Source organism: Amblyomma mixtum, chromosome 4 (genome assembly GCF_055824585.1).
Source record: "Amblyomma mixtum isolate Tamu chromosome 4, ASM5582458v1, whole genome shotgun sequence".
Taxonomy (NCBI): domain Eukaryota; kingdom Metazoa; phylum Arthropoda; class Arachnida; order Ixodida; family Ixodidae; genus Amblyomma; species Amblyomma mixtum.
Genome location: NC_143015.1, coordinates 66,300,139 through 66,316,347, shown reverse-complemented (window position 1 = coordinate 66,316,347; position 16,209 = coordinate 66,300,139). Strand labels below are relative to the sequence as shown.

Here is a 16,209-nt window from a genome sequence, read left to right as displayed (position 1 = left end):
GAAGCATTGCACATTGCATGCAGTAAGTAGCACACAGTACAATGCACAGACTGAGCCATGTGTGTTATTGTATCAGCAGTAAACCACGTGCAAAAAAAAAAAAACGACAGCCAATAACTACAGTCGGTAAAGCGAAATTTGAGCGCAGCTCTTCACGTTTTAGTTTTGCAGTATGCTGAAGTAAAGAATTCCAGAGAGCCACCTGCCCCGGCGAGAGGCAGTGATAGGTGACATTTCGCCCTGAGCACTTGGCTATCACATACTTTGTACACAAGTTCTGTCCCGCCTCATACGAACACCAAAACACTTTCTTGAATATCTTTTTCAATGAAGGCAAATACACTGGCTTACACAAACATCGAAATTACTTGCTATTACATCTTAATAAAGTGTTCAGTGTCACACTATTACGATGCTATATATCAATTTATGCATGCCAGCACATCATCTCTGGCTGACAAAGATCTGACAAATCTTGCTTTTTGACAGTATGTGGGCACAGAGTCATTGATTGCACAGACCAAATATGACTATACCAGCAGAACGAGAACTCGGAGGATTACCTTAGAACTCATGTGCCTTTGAAAACATGCAGTGAACATGGAAACAATTTTATTTTTAAGGTGCGCCGCCCAGCGTATGCACATGCGTTCAGTGCACTCTCTGCGCCATGAAGGACGACTCGGTCCCAAGAGCAGAAGTACACACTGCCAGTGCATTCCAGAACACTCAATTCAGATAGGTACAACATGAGACGTAAGCAACGTATCTAGCGTTCGCACCGTGCAGCTTTATTGCAGCTTTATTGCTTCGCTCTGTCCCGAGCATTTTTCAGTCCACTGAGGTGGTTGCGAGCCACAGGTGGGTTAGTCTTGCGATTATTCTGCCGGCAATTGATTCTCTCTGTGATCTAGCAGATCTACGCCACCTCGCACCCACAACAGTCGTCAACTGGTACTGTCGCCATTTGGTGTCCAGATCAGTGTCTTGAAGGATCGAAGGCGGGCTGGAAACGACATGCTGCAATGTTCTCCAACCCTTACATCATGAGAAAGTCAATGCGACGACATATCACAGCCCACGCACTGCATCGTGATGATTATAACAAGAGTTATATGCACAGATATTTTCCAGAATGAGCTGGAAACACCCAGATCAGGGACGCCAGTACTGGACGGCGCGGGCTTGCGTCCTGCTCACTCACCTTTAGGGACGCATGGGCGGTAAACACGCATTCCATAGGCGGTCTACTGGTCACAAACAAAAAAGGGGCAAATTTAAAGAACTACACACGCCACAAAGACGAGACACCGACGAATACTTCACTCGCAACAGCCGCCGACCGCGATTCAAACGTACGTAAACAACCGCCATGTTGTTTTTTTTCTTCTTTGCTAACTGACTGTAGGGGGCGCTGTAAGAGCGCTACCATCATCATCATCGCGCGCTCCCTCAAAGAAAATTAAATACAAATAGCCGACACCAGCAATAAACTAGAAAAAAAAAAGCATTAAACGTTAAAAATTGCAACATAAATAAGAAAGTCATTTATGCAGTTGACGAAAATCAACACACTCATTCAAAGGAAACGCCAATAAAATTGATTCATACAAATAAAACAAAAATATAAATATGCATGTTTTCTTTTCCTTGGTTTTGACTAAAGCTAGGACGTGCGACTATTTTTTGGCAGTTTTCTAAATCGGGTCGCCCAGTGCGACCATAAGAAAATTAAGGCAAGAAAACTGAAAACGTAACAGGGGCACTTAAGGGTCAACATTGCATCGTCAACAATATGCACGCTTTCTCTCTTGCTGCTCATCCCAAGCTTGAATGCATGTCAATTTGCTGTTTCAAAGCAGAACGGTCTTCTATCATTGTAGCGGATTGAACCGAACCAAATGTACTGTCATGAACAAAGCGGTCACATAACTTTCACTTATGCAGCTCAAACTTACATTATTTATTATATGAGTTTAGTTTTAATGACATGAAAGAACCACAAGTACCATTATAAATGGTATTTTTCATCAGAGCACTTCGGATGGACTAGAAGCCTTACTCCCAACAGTGTACAATAAAGCCATTCACACAAATCATGTTGGCAGCAATGTTGAAACTGTGTGCGTCCACCTTACTTGAAACTGCAACGGATGCAAGACAGACAAAATTTTACCATTCAAAATCATAATGTGCCGAGATATTGCTGCAATCTTGAACGTAACCACGCTTGCCATTACAATCAAAATGACTCAACAGCACATGCAAACATGACAATCTTTTTTTCACAGACATTTTGACACTACATTTAGTTCACTATTTATGCAACTTCCGTTTATTTGCACGATGGACACGAATATTCACATGCACGCCAGTCTTAGCATGAGTGCCATGCATACGTAATTGTCGATATGCACCCCGTCACACATTGTGCATTTACACATAAAAATACTCATGAAAACTCAACAAGTGCTCAGCAATTACTGCAGCTTAAATGGTCAAGCACACAGAACACGTAAAAGTTATGGTATGGTATAGAATATGGGGTTTAACGTCCGAAGGCAACATGGGTTATGAGGAACGCCATAGTGCAGCGCTACGGATTAATTTTGACCACATGGGGCTCTTTATCGAGCACCGATGTCACTCAGTACACAGGCGCCTAGCATTTCGCCTCCACTGATAGGCAGCTGGCGCAACTGGGATCGAACCCGTCCTTGGGAACAGCAGCGGGCACCCTAACCACTCAGCCATTGCAGCGGGGCAACGGCTGACCACATTATAAGCAACCAAAAGTCCAGGTCTCTGCTTTATGTCTTACATGTTGCCTAGGTATCGTCTACTTTTACTAAATCTGCAATCTAAAAATTAACAATAGACAACTTCCCCACTCCATCTAAATTACTATAATTGTCCCATGCCCTTCTTGGTTTGCTACACACTTAAGCTTATAATTTTTGGCTAGTTTTATCAAGGTGTCATACAAGTGTAACAGCTGCCACAGTATGAATTGTGGATTCTAAGAGAAAAAAGAACTCACAAATTTTGCACTACTTTGAACAAAAATATTCAGCCAATATATGCACAACAGGCATACACCAATAACATTTCTACCGCAAAACCGTGAACCCACTGTACCGAGGGCCAGTAATAGAAAATCACTGGCCGCCGCGGTGCCTCAGAGGTTATGGTGCTTGGCTGTTGACCCGAAAGACCTGGGTTCGATCCAGGCTGTGGCGGTCGCATTTCGATGGAGGCAAAATTCTATAGACCCCTACAAAAATTTTATTAGTCACCCCTTGTCATGCTAATATGCAGGTGCCAATTATTTCTGTAACGTACCTCTTATCATTTCTGTAATACCCGTTACTAGGTCTTCAAGAAAATAATAAACTGAAATGTAGCAAAGAGCTGATGGTTGTCTTTTCATAGAACATTCTTCACAGCAGCTCTGCTTCTGAAAGGAGCACCTCATTCTTTGTGGACTCAACTAGTTTTCTTCTATTTTAATCACCATGAGGTCAGTTACTCCAGTAACACTCTGACTCCTGATATGCTACACTCTAGTGAGCCAGTTTCACAACTCTCATAAAAGAATGATGAACTCAAAGGTCTGCCACAAGCATGTCATGGGCTACATCTTTAATGGAGTAGAGAAACCAAATTTTTGGATGCGCATTTCTCTTTACACTGATGCACTAGGCAATGCTGTACACAAGCCACCATGTGGATTTTAACTTTGTCAGCTAAATAATTTACAACTGAATTTTTTTTCTCGTGTCATCTGGTTTTGGTTTTTAACAGCCGAATGACTGCTCTGAAGTCAGATACATGTTCAGGTCACATGAGGCATGCAAAAAGAGATATAATCGCTGCCTGTTCACTTTATGTGACTCCAACTCTTAGACAGGTTTGTGTACGAGTTGATGCAAATAACAATGAACAAAGCTGCAACAATACTGCTGTCTTTGTATGCCTCACATGACCTGAACACATCCCTGACATCACAGTCGTCGTTCGGTTGTTTAAGCTAAAGCAGTGCGAGAGAAAAAATGCAATTATAAATATATTGCCTCTTGTCGCAATCCATGCAGCTGTCTAGTCTTTCTAAAGTACTGCGCATCATTCTAACCAAAAGAAACAACTAAAATTTTGTTGTCTCTACTCCTTTAATACCTACTGGGCCTTGACAATATAAAAAGCACCTAAACATATCAGCGAACTGAGCTGCCAACCTTCAAAAATGTATCCACAAGCTCTTTTCACATTGTGCTTTTAAATATGTTGCCTCATACTCGTGATATACATATGTTCTGACTGTGCACATTACAAAAACAGTAATTCAGGAACCAGCAGACCCACCCATTCAGCAGCATGGCAAGCGAAGAATGAAAATTAGAATGCAGCTAGAAAGAAAAGGCACACAGCTTTTTCAGACCTTCTAATTTGAATACCTCAAACTTATGTGGCCAACTGTAAATGTTTCCTTACTGAAATCTCACACTCCTTTAGACGTTTGCCATAAAGCAGAGAAAAATTTGTCAACATGCTTCCCTCTAAAAGGAACAACCAAATATAAGTAGACAACCCATGTTTACATTTCATGCATTTTTAAGCTCTTCACTGTATGCAGAGAAGCATGTCACATGCATGGCGTGTTGATGTTTGGTTTATGCTGCTTCTTCACTTTATATTGAAAGGTCATGGCTACTCTTTTTTTTTGTGTGTGTCCATTGCCCCACAGAGCTACCATCTATGGAGCAAGCTTATTTGCATTCAAAGGTCGCTTGCCTAGTCACTGCTGACTCCGCACAAAACAGATTTTCCCCTCAAAACTGGCAACGTGCAGTAAAAGCAGGCGTGCAATTAATGTGACACCTCATACACTTCATAATGATGCAGTGGCCTACAAGGCCAAGCCAGCATGCTATTCATGTATGCGCACAAATTATATTCACTTATACAATGCTAATGTCAAAAAGAAACCCTTCTAACTACAAATGCTAGCACAAAGTTAACGCAGCGCATTACGGCATGCATGGCATCCAACGTCCCTGTACAACATACTTTTACTAATAAGGCTAAAACAGTGCACCTGCACAAGGATGAAGGAAGATGAGACAAAACGCAGCATCTTCCTTATGCAGGTGTGCTGTTTTTGCCTTATTATGTCATACCAACTTGCCCATCAGTCTGTGTTTTCACTAACTGGTGCAGCAGAAAAAACAGCTAGCTGTGAAATTTGGAATGCATTCATGGCGTCTAGAAATTGAAGCTCAGAAAATGTAACACACAGAAAGTGCAAGAAACTGATCATCCCGAGTGTTTACGTTTCTCTCTATGCTGTGTTTTACTTACCCCGCAATAACCCAACATTTATTTATTTATTTATTTATTTATCATCATACCCACAGCGCCATTGGCTGGCATTACAGTGGGGGGGGTAGAAGAAAAAGTACACAAATGCCACCGCGTGCAGGTGGTTACAAAAAAAAAAGATAACAATGAGATAGAAAGAACACGGAATTATTATACACAAAAAAATGTCACAGCATGGAAGAAAATGAATCATTTGATAATATGGACACTACTTCCTCAGGCAGCTTGTTCCATTCCGAAACCGTTTTGGGGAAAAAAGACATTTTAAAAAGGTCAGTCCGGCACCTGTATTCTTTAACTTTAAGTGAATTATCTCTACGTAAAGACACGTAATCAGGGTTGGCTATATATTTGGTTCTGTCTATTCCAGTTCTAGAATGAAATATATTATGAAATAATTTTAAACGCAGTACTTTCCTACGTTTTTGAAGTGAGTCCCAACCCAAAGATTTTTTCGCGCTCGTTACACTAAAATATCGCCCATAGTTATTGAAAACAAAACGAACGGCCAAATTCTGAACTCTTTCTAGCTTTTGAACGTCAAGCAAGGTTTTCGGATCCCAGACAGTACAAGCATACTCAAGTATGCTTCTAACGTTTGTATTATACAGCAGTTCTTTAGTCTTTAAAGGAAAAAGTTTAGCGTTACGTCGCAGGAAACCTAAAACACGACAGGCTTTGGCAGTAACGAAATGCACGTGACGATGCCAAGACATTGAATTTGTTAAATATACACCAAGATATTTAAATTCCAACACTGAAAGCAGTCTGCTATTATTTATGTTATAAGTGAAAATATGGGGAACCTTCTTTTTAGTGAAACACATATGTACAGATTTTTGTAAGTTAATATGCATTCTCCAGTTCTCACACCACTGGGCCACTTTACACAAATCCTGTTGTAATGCATCGCAGTCACATTGATCGTTAATAATTCTATACAATACACAATCGTCCGCAAAAAGACGCATGTATGAAGAAATACCTGAAAAGATGTCATTCATGTAAATTATGAACAGTAATGGGCCCAAGACGGATCCCTGAGGCACCCCTGATGTTACAGCCACCTCATGTGATTGTTTCCCGTTGACAACAACACATTGACGCCTAACGCTCAAATATTCTTTTATCCACCTAATAACGTTCTCATTTATGTTGTACCAGTATAATTTTTGTATTAATAAGGAATGTGATACAACGTCAAAGGCCTTCTTAAAATCTAGAAAAATACAGTCAACAGAATATCCCTTATCTAAAGCACTTGACAGGTCATGTACAAATTCGGTAAGCTGGGTGACACACGAGTAACCACTGCGAAAGCCATGTTGATTAGTATTTAATAATGAATGTATACTAAGATGATTCATAATACTGGTATAAAACACATGCTCTAAAACTTTGCATAATACACTGGTCAAGGACACTGGTCGATAATTTGAAACAACATTCCTAGGTCCCGATTTATGTATAGGTACAACATTAGCAAGCCTCCATTCATCAGGCAAGGAGCCTTCCTGTAATGACTTTGTGAAAAGAATTTGAAGGTACCTTGACAACGCAAAAGCGCAAGAAGAGAGCAGGATCGTGGGTAAGCCGTCCGGACCGGTGGCACTGTTATCTTTTAAGCGTTCTAAGAGCGACACAATTCCTCGCTGATCAAATTCAATGTTCTCCATGGGTTCCGTACAGTTCAAGGCAAGGCGAAAATCGGCAGGGCTATTGCTGTCCTCAGCAGAAAAAACTGAGCTGAAAAACGTGTTAAAGCACTTGGCTTTCTCCAGATTATCATGAACGATACTTCCGTTGTGATCGAGTGGCGGGATAGACAATTCATCCTTTCTGTTTTTTTTTTATGTACTGCCAAAATTCTTTAGGGCGATCCCGGATACGCATGTCGAAAGACTGAAAGTAGGTAAATTTAGCCTCTTTGACCGAAGCATTCATATCCTTTGTAATCTTTTTTAACTGATCCATGTTATCTTCCGACGGATTTCTTTTGAAGCGCGCATATAGTTGTTGCCTCTTTTCAACGACTCTGCGCAGCGCTTTTGTGAACCATGGCTTGCTTTTGCTGCGACGTTTCGTCATCACCCATGACGGCACATGCTGCTCACGCAAATCAAAAAGTTTGGCTGTCAGTGTGCGCCACAGCTCATCAACGCTGAGTGAATCAGACAATGTTTCGTACACATCGACATAGGATTCAAGTGCCCGGGCTATCTCGGGGAAATTTGCCTTTCGGTAACTGTAAATGCGCCGATTACCACAGTCTTCAAGTTTAACATACTGAAAGTTCATTTCTGCTAAAACACAACTGTGATCACTGATACCGGGCACTACAAGGGTAGAACAAGCTGCCGATGGTTGGTTAGTGAATAATAAATCCAAAACATTGTTGCCACGGGTTGGCTGCAGCACTAATTGGGATAAGCTGAATGAATTGCACAGATTTAACAATTCTTTGCCTACTGCGGAATTGCCTCTAGACGGAAGACATCCTGAGCTCCAGTCTAATTCAGGAATGTTAAAGTCACCTCCAACAACTAAACAGTCAGTTTTAACAGTTTCAATCATATCAGTTAGGTCGCTGATGGGTTCAAGCTGATTTCCAGGTGGCCTGTAAAACGAGCAAACTGATAGTAATTTACCATTTAAAAGTCTAATTTGAGCCCATACTGCCTCACATGTCCCAACATCAATTTCCATCTTACGAGAACTAACTAAGACGTCCACCAGTATAAATACGCCTCCTCCGTGCCTGTCTCGATCTTTTCGATAGCTGATATAGTTACTCGGAAAAACTTCGCTATCGCTAACATCCTCATCCAGCCATGATTCACATCCGATCACAACGGAAGGTCTCGCCATGTCAATTAGACCATGTAGCTTGTCCACTTTATTCTTAATACTTCTGCAGTTTAGTACTAGAATCGACAAAACAGAGTGATCCGGCTTAACTTGTCAAGAGGCTCGAACTACCTGCCCCTGAGATTCGTTGTAAATGTACTTGACATTATTCAAGTAAAGGACATCGTATTTCAGATGTGCTTTGCCATTGGGTCCCTTGCAAGTTTTGGCGTAGTCCCATAGCATTTTCCTCTTGTTTCGTACTGGTTCAGAGAAGTCCTCTGAAATGCTAGTAGAACTTCCTTTCAATTTCTTCGCATTTGACAGAACAGCCTCTTTCTCTTTGAATGAACTAAAATTAACAATTATTGGGCGAGTTCCTTCTGAACGGAACCGTCCGAGGCGATGGGCTCTTTCGATTCTGGGGTCTATTCCCAGAGTAGATCTACACAAATCTAGGACAAGTTTTTCAGAAATTGGTTGTGACTCGCGTTCATCCTCGTCCTTAATTCCATAAAAGAGCAGATTGCACCGTCGAGATCGATTTTCAAGATCGTCCACTTTCTTCATCAGAGTCTGCCACTCGGAACGCTGTCTTTCACTACTCGCCCTACAGACCTCGACAGCGGCCCTCATTTCCTCAAGACCTACAATCTTTGCTTCTAAATTGGCCATACGGGCATTCAGATCCGACATAGCTGTTTTGTTTTCATCCTGATAACTCTCGATAGTTGCAAGTTTTTCCTTAATTTCTGTCTGGCCTTGCAAAAGCTGCTGCAGGATTGCATCGCTTGGTCCTGGGTTAACTTCTATGTCGCCGCACAAAACCAGAAGCAAAAGGTAAAACGCAGCTCTTCGAAATAAAGAAAAACGACACCTTCTGCGTAACATGGGTCTGTGTGCTACAGAATGAGAAGAAACGCATGCATACAATACAGGGGGTGGAACCGGCAAAGCATACACTAAACATATATTGAAATATGTGTCACTAACCTGCGTGAAAAGCAGTAAATGCGTGAGCGGCAACGCCATTTCGGTATCGCCGGTTCCACGCCCCAACGATGAAGTGACGATTCCCGCCTTTTGTAGAGTGTAGTGGCACGGGCTGTAAAACCATGGTGGGTTGACTGGCACCGCACAATGTCCAAAATCGGCTGCGAGGCACACACAATCGTTGAAGTCGACCGTGGTTAGCACAGGTGAAAGCTTGGTGAAGGAACCAGTATCCAGCGTAGACGAATCATGCACAGCAGACAATTCCTCGGCATGAAAGCAGTGACTTGAATAACCAGCGATGAATACCTGCGTGAAAAGCAGTAAATGCGTGAGCGGCAACGCCATTTCGGTATCGCCGGTTCCACGCCCCAACGATGAAGTGACGATTCCCGCCTTTTGTAGAGTGTAGTGGCACGGGCTGTAAAACCATGGTGGGTTGACTGGCACCGCACAATGTCCAAAATCGGCTGCGAGGCACACACAATCGTTGAAGTCGACCGTGGTTAGCACAGGTGAAAGCTTGGTGAAGGAACCAGTATCCAGCGTAGACGAATCATGCACAGCAGACAATTCCTCGGCATGAAAGCAGTGACTTGAATAACCAGCGATGAATACCTGCGTGAAAAGCAGTAAATGCGTGAGCGGCAACGCCATTTCGGTATCGCCGGTTCCACGCCCCAACGATGAAGTGACGATTCCCGCCTTTTGTAGAGTGTAGTGGCACGGGCTGTAAAACCATGGTGGGTTGACTGGCACCGCACAATGTCCAAAATCGGCTGCGAGGCACACACAATCGTTGAAGTCGACCGTGGTTAGCACAGGTGAAAGCTTGGTGAAGGAACCAGTATCCAGCGTAGACGAATCATGCACAGCAGACAATTCCTCGGCATGAAAGCAGTGACTTGAATAACCAGCGATGAATACCTGCGTGAAAAGCAGTAAATGCGTGAGCGGCAACGCCATTTCGGTATCGCCGGTTCCACGCCCAAACATCGTTCCCAAACATCGTTCCCAAACAAACCCAAGGGCCACACTGGCTACGCGGATGCTGAAAGCCTAAGTCAAGCCTCCCACTTCATCACAAACCATTACAGAAATGACAGAGCAAGCAAAACAAGCTTCGGCCTTGTCTGGCTTTATTCCAATGCTGAACGTTACAAGAAATACACCAAGAACCACACGTTCTACTTAATGAGTATAAAAACACTTCACCAAATAGATAAAAGAAAAGCAGCTTTCTACATATTCAAAGGTTCGGTGGTGTGACCATACTACGACATTCGCTAAACGCCTATCAGCGAAGAAAGAGGCGTACGGATCATAGTTCATGTGGCACGATGCGTCGCGTTAAGTCTCTCCGTGGGCAACGTTACGGCGTCGTACAAAGCAGCTGTGGCCTACCGTGTGCTTTGCGCAACATGGGTGTCAACGCGAAGTAATCCATTACAGCTTGGCTAGTTGGTGGGTAGACACTGCAGGCATATTAAACATTAAGACGGAAGATGTGTTGTCCTTTCAAAGGCTAGCGTGTAGTACGTCCAGTCCGCCTTCCTTCCGCATTTTAATTTTTTTTTAGCATAGCTTGTCGCCGGTGGGCATACATGTAGGACTCCAGGAACATAGTTTATATGTACCGCAACTGCCAAATGGCTCGCAGTATCCACCATTTTTATGCATACGAGCTCATCCTATCAGTACGTACAGGTCAGAATCAGTTACGCGCAACACAAGGAAACATAATTTTCGACACTCATCCAATGCTTCAAACCATTTCCTCCTTCTAGAGGAGGCAATGTTCAAACACGAGATACAATACCGAAAGGTGCCGAAGAGAACTGAAGTGACCTCAAATTCAGTCAAGCACCGCCTTGCAAAACGTCTCTAGGGGCTTCCGATATCATACCACGGCTGGAACAGGTCGCACTGCAAACTTGCATAATAAAGACAACACTAGGGCACTGGGGTACAAGTCCGGACGTTAGCGCGGTCAATATTACTCGCCATTGCACCAACCTTTGATGACTTTCACGGCAGCACTTACTCCACGCGTCAATGCACCGCGCGGTGAACAGCCATCGCAGCCATGTCAACAAACCACCGTGGCGTTGGCGATGACAGCGATGGTCACCGTGGCAACCGTGGAGACGCCAGCGACCTAGAAACTATGGCTAGGGACGTTTCAAAATTTTGCGACGCCATTTTTACCTAATTTTGCAACAAAAAGTACCCAGAAATGTACCTAAACAAACGCCATTTTGTTATGACGTCATTAAAAGTCACGTGACATGAGGATCGTCTTCCTCCATTTAGCCTTACGCGTACGCGCTGCCGCGTTCACACTCATAAATTTCATGACTGCACGTACTTTTCCGCATCGAACATTGTCACTCTTTTATCCCTTCGAGTCATTATGACATCGGCGCGCGTCAACTTCATCACTCGACCGGTTTACTGACCTGTCCTCCAGAGAGCCTCCCATCATGTCGAGGCAGAAAAAGATCTTCGGGTCATCCGGCTTGCCCTGCTTCACGTCTCTGAGCGGTTCGACAGCACACGGCAGCGACTTCTTGAAGCCCAGGTATTGCTCCAGTGTCTTTGGCGGGGCGATCTCCCGATAAGACATAGCGTCGTTGGACGTCGGTAATTTAAACGACACACCACCAACGTTTGTTAGGAATATTTCAACACTTGAACTGCTTGTACCTTTCGAGCGAGCTGCTGATCCTTTTATTCCGTCACAGTTCACACATGGAAACATAGGAATCTTCATCACTGTCCCCTTGCTTCTCTGTTTCGAAAGTTCTTCCGGCGCCAAACACCATCAAATCATCCAGATTCAAATGATCCCTACGGTTCCTACGGTTGATACAAGTTTATTTTATCAGCACTGCCGCAAAAATGATCGCATCAGGACCATTGATCAGGACTAGTCAGTAATTTTTAGGGTGCCTCGATGGAGTGAACTCTGTGAAGTTCCGCCTGGATCGAGCGGATCGCCGCGCACGCGCGCGCGTGATCGAGGCGGCCGTGGTTTAAATGGTTTTGGTTTCAGTCACAAAGATAACAAACACTATACTTTATAAAATAACCAAGCAAGAGTAGTAGCTGCCTCAGAGGTAATAAAACCTGGGCAACATTTAGCGCAGTCTAAAAAAATTTGTGCTCGTTGGTCGACTCTTTTTGCAGCTCGACCTGGGCCCGAGCCAAGTAATACCAAGCCAAGTAGTAGCCAATCCGGCGTTCAAATGCGGCTGCAGCAACGACGTATGCGCGTAAGTGGCTGTAGCGTTGCTTGATATGCAAGGTGTTGAATTGTAGTAGAATCGCGGTACGAAGGCTCGAGTTCTTGAGGGACGTCCACGTTTAGTTTGCTGTGATGATGATGAGGTCACTGGCTTTGCATTATGGCGTTTCAGTGATTACCTTTGGCTCCCAGCAATCGAGGCGCGTTGTTGGGATCGGGTAGCGTGGTCGGGTCGGAGACGGAGTTACATGGAGAAGTTTATACAAAATACTTACATGATGTGCAAGTAAGAGCAGCTGAGGGTGCCTCTCAGTTGAAGGGAGCTTCTTCGCAAACGGGAGTCCCTCATCCGCACTCGGTGCCGAGTTTTATGCGCCCTTCTTTCCCTAAAATCCCTGTATGGAGACGGGGCCCGCGAGGAAGGCGTCTCCTGATACAGAATATTTACATGATGTGCAAGTAAGAGCAGCTGAGGGTGCCTCTCAGTTGAAGGGAGCTTCTTCGCCAACGGGGGTCTTGGTGAGAGGGAGCTTCTTTGCAAAAGGAAGTCCCTCGGCCACACACGCTGCCGAGTTTTATAGGCTCTTTCTTCCCTAAAATCCCTGGATGTAGACTGGGCCTGCCGAGAAAGCCTTATCCTGAAACGTTCACCTCGACACTCATCACGCACTCTCTCAGCAGCGGGCAGGATGAGGGGGATGCCATCTATGTCGCGCTTGCAACGCCCTTCATGAGGTGGAATGAAAAAACAGTGCTATAATGAAATTTTGGTTGGTATTTTGGTGAGCTGAAGCATGTTGCATTGAAATGAGCCATAGAGGAGGTCGTGAAATGAGCCAAGCGACATGCCTGGAGGTAATAAAGGGCTCAACCCCATATGCCACCTGTAGATGGTGTTGCGATGTAGTTTTACGCTGCTCCGGCGCCCGCCACTTGGAGTACACCACTTTTGATCATGACATTACATCAAGTTGTAGTAGTACGAAGAGTGACTGTTTAGGGCTCGTTTTTTTGTATTATTGTCATGTCCGGACACGAAGTGTGCAAGTCTGCAGAGTGCAGCCCGCTCATGTACAGAACTATGTTCTGTTGCTGGCAGTGTTGTCGAGTGGTCTGTGACATGCCCTGCATCCTTTGGGTGCCGTGGTTGCTAGGGCAGTCAACTTCAGACCAACACCAATGTTGATGGGGTGTTGCAGGCGACACCTTGGCAGTTCCAGGTGTGATGGTTCCCCAAGTGCAGGGCCATCACGTATGCGTCTGCCCACATTTTCTGGGTACCTCCTGAAGAACTCTGGTCAGTGATCAGATCAGGTGCAGAGCAAGGGAGAGACATGAAAACTGCCTCTATTGGTGCTTTCTTCCCATCCAAAGCTGCCTCCAGGCATGTTTTGTTGCTGCTGCTATAGTTGTAAAGTGTTGAAGCCTTATGATCACTTCCGTTGCCCATTAGTCTCATGCGAATTTTCACATTTTCTGTGCAGTCTAGCTGAGGTTCCTGGAAAGCACAGCCTCATTTTCGGCCAGCCTGCTTCAGCATTTAGACGACGGGGTGTGTCACATGAGAGCAAATGTGGTGCTCGGAGGTGCTTGTGCTTCTGGACGCAATGTAGAAAAAATAAAAATCTGATTACACCTGGCCTTTGGGTTGTGTGGGTGCAGCCTTTTGGCCTCGGAACTCTGGCCTTAATATTAAGATGGCCGGCAGCAGAGTTGCCCGTCATGAGGTGGAATGAAAAAAACAATGCTTTAATGAAATTTTAGTCCTTTATTGGTCCAGAGACTTACATTTAAGTGTCTCACCTGCATCAGTAATTTTCATGAAATCGATGCTAAGCTGCGGAACTAGTCCAAGAAGGATCGTTGCGTTCGGAACTACACTGTTCACTCCATTGCACTTGTGCTTTGCCACATCCAAACATTGTTAAAGTTATCCTGTTAAAACATATTTTAGGAGCACTAGTACATATTTTTGTGCGCTACTGAGATAGAAGAGCCACTAAACATCCCTGCATTACTTTTCTGGTGCCGTTAACGCAGCATGGGAACAAGTTTCCCTGCTGAGGTAGGATGCTTGGACGACCATGACAGCACAGCTCTTATCAGGTTCCCAGCACATATTTCTAAAGAAATTATTTGCCTGAACTGCTAGGGCCCATCTTAATAAAATTACTATTTGTTAAAGGGCATAGGTTTTAGAAATCGGCAAGCTTAAAGGAGTTCGAATGTGTAAAACTTGCAGGCAAAGCATACTAAGTGCTTTTGTGTTAGATTTAAAATGGTGAAGTAATTGTCTCGACGGCCTTCAAGTTTCTTCGCAGCGAACAGCGCCAAGTGGGGGTGCATCATGACATCATCTACGGTACCGGTACATTTCTAACACATACACGGTTGCTTTCAAGGAAGAAAACCAGCTCCACCGAAGGCGAAAATCTCCAAGCGTTCTTTGGTAGCATCCAACAAGGCATGGTAGGGTGTGGCTGATGGCAGTTAGAAATTTGAAATCTTGCCTTCCGTGACGTCACACCTAGCTTCTCTGCACTCCTCTCGTGCAGTGAGGTGGAATGTAAAATTTAATTGTCTATCACGTCACTATTCTTAATGCTAGTGCAAAAACACTTCGCATGCTTTACCTACAGCCTATATAGATTTGAATCCTTGAATAGTGCGGAATTCTCAAAAGGTGGTGCAGTTGCCCTTTAACAAATATCGCTGAGCACGTTTCAGGTGCGAAGACTTCTGTGCATGCCTTTGTGTGTAATGACGGGCCTTATTATGCCGTGCATATGTGGTGATGTGGTGCTTTGTTAACCATGGAAAGAAAATAAAGTAGTATGATGGTTTTATTTGAATTTCATTTCATTTCAATTTTTGCACTTCGTTGTCCCATGCTCTTGCTGTCTCTAGAGTAGGTCTGTGATTCGAATAGTTCGAATTCATTTGATTCTATTCGAATGCTGAGATTCGAATAGAATCAAACGAATTATATCATAGTGGCCTTGCATTGATTGCATGCCTTGTATCCGAAGCTTAAAAGCAAACTGAGAGTGAGCACGAGACGTGGTTGATTGCTTTGAAAAAATAGTATGCGGGGAAGGCAACCTCATTGCTTTCCACCTGTCCACATGATTAGGGCCTGTGTTCATTCTGAGAGTGCTCAAAACTAAAAAATTAAGAAAGAAGTATTTTACTCAATTCTATAAAGAATGCATCCCTTTTCACCCAGCACTGCTCTTAAGTAATCATGCAGTTGTTGGCGTGTCTTATGTTTTTAGCTTTTTAAGGGAAGCAGGTTTTCTTCAAAAATTGCGAATTCCTACCCGCTGCTTCGCTTGATTATATGTTGCACCTCGGCCACTTTCTCACCCCTGACAAGAAAGCTAAGATCTTTATTTGATTGGTTGGGAGCTTCGAGATCCTTGCCGAGGCAAGGAAGGCTGCTGAGGTCACCTGACTCTCTTTAAAGCTTTTATTAGTAGCCATATCTAAAATTAGTTTCCTTTGTCACCACTAGGTAGTACCAATGTTTTTGGCCCTCTACGCCACCGATAATTCTTCAGATTTCTATAAATAAACTGCAGAAAACTTCTGTATACCTTGAGGTTGGTGCATGATGGTCTTGCCTATGTGCCATTACACCCAACTCAACACTCATTCTCAGAGCAGCACATGGTTAATAAAATCTATGAGCATGAAAGAATGCAAAAAGGGGCATATTTTTACTAGTTAAATCTCAAGTGATA

At 43.8% G+C, this 16,209-nt stretch overlaps 1 protein-coding gene and 2 long non-coding RNA genes across 3 annotated transcripts in view; 1 reads left to right on the top strand and 2 right to left on the bottom strand.

Moving 5' to 3' along the window:
- Positions 1-12,140, bottom strand: part of LOC149346695 (uncharacterized) — a 36,157-nt gene extending 24,017 nt beyond the window's left edge. The window contains exon 1 of the mRNA XM_089586628.1: positions 11,679-12,140. Within this exon, the coding sequence (XP_089442754.1) occupies positions 11,679-11,992 (314 nt within the window). The 5' untranslated portion in view covers positions 11,993-12,140. The remainder of the gene's footprint in view (positions 1-11,678) is intronic.
- Positions 771-11,538, bottom strand: LOC149346696 (uncharacterized). Its single transcript, XR_016292464.1, has 2 exons — positions 11,236-11,538; positions 771-10,146 (listed from the first exon to the last, which is right to left on the bottom strand). It is a non-coding gene; the product is annotated as an uncharacterized LOC149346696 (long non-coding RNA).
- On the top strand, positions 10,817-15,209 carry LOC149346694 (uncharacterized). The gene is made up of 3 exons (XR_016292467.1): positions 10,817-11,800; positions 12,409-12,494; positions 13,951-15,209. It is a non-coding gene; the product is annotated as an uncharacterized LOC149346694 (long non-coding RNA).
- The last annotated feature ends 1,000 nt before the right edge of the window (positions 15,210-16,209 follow it).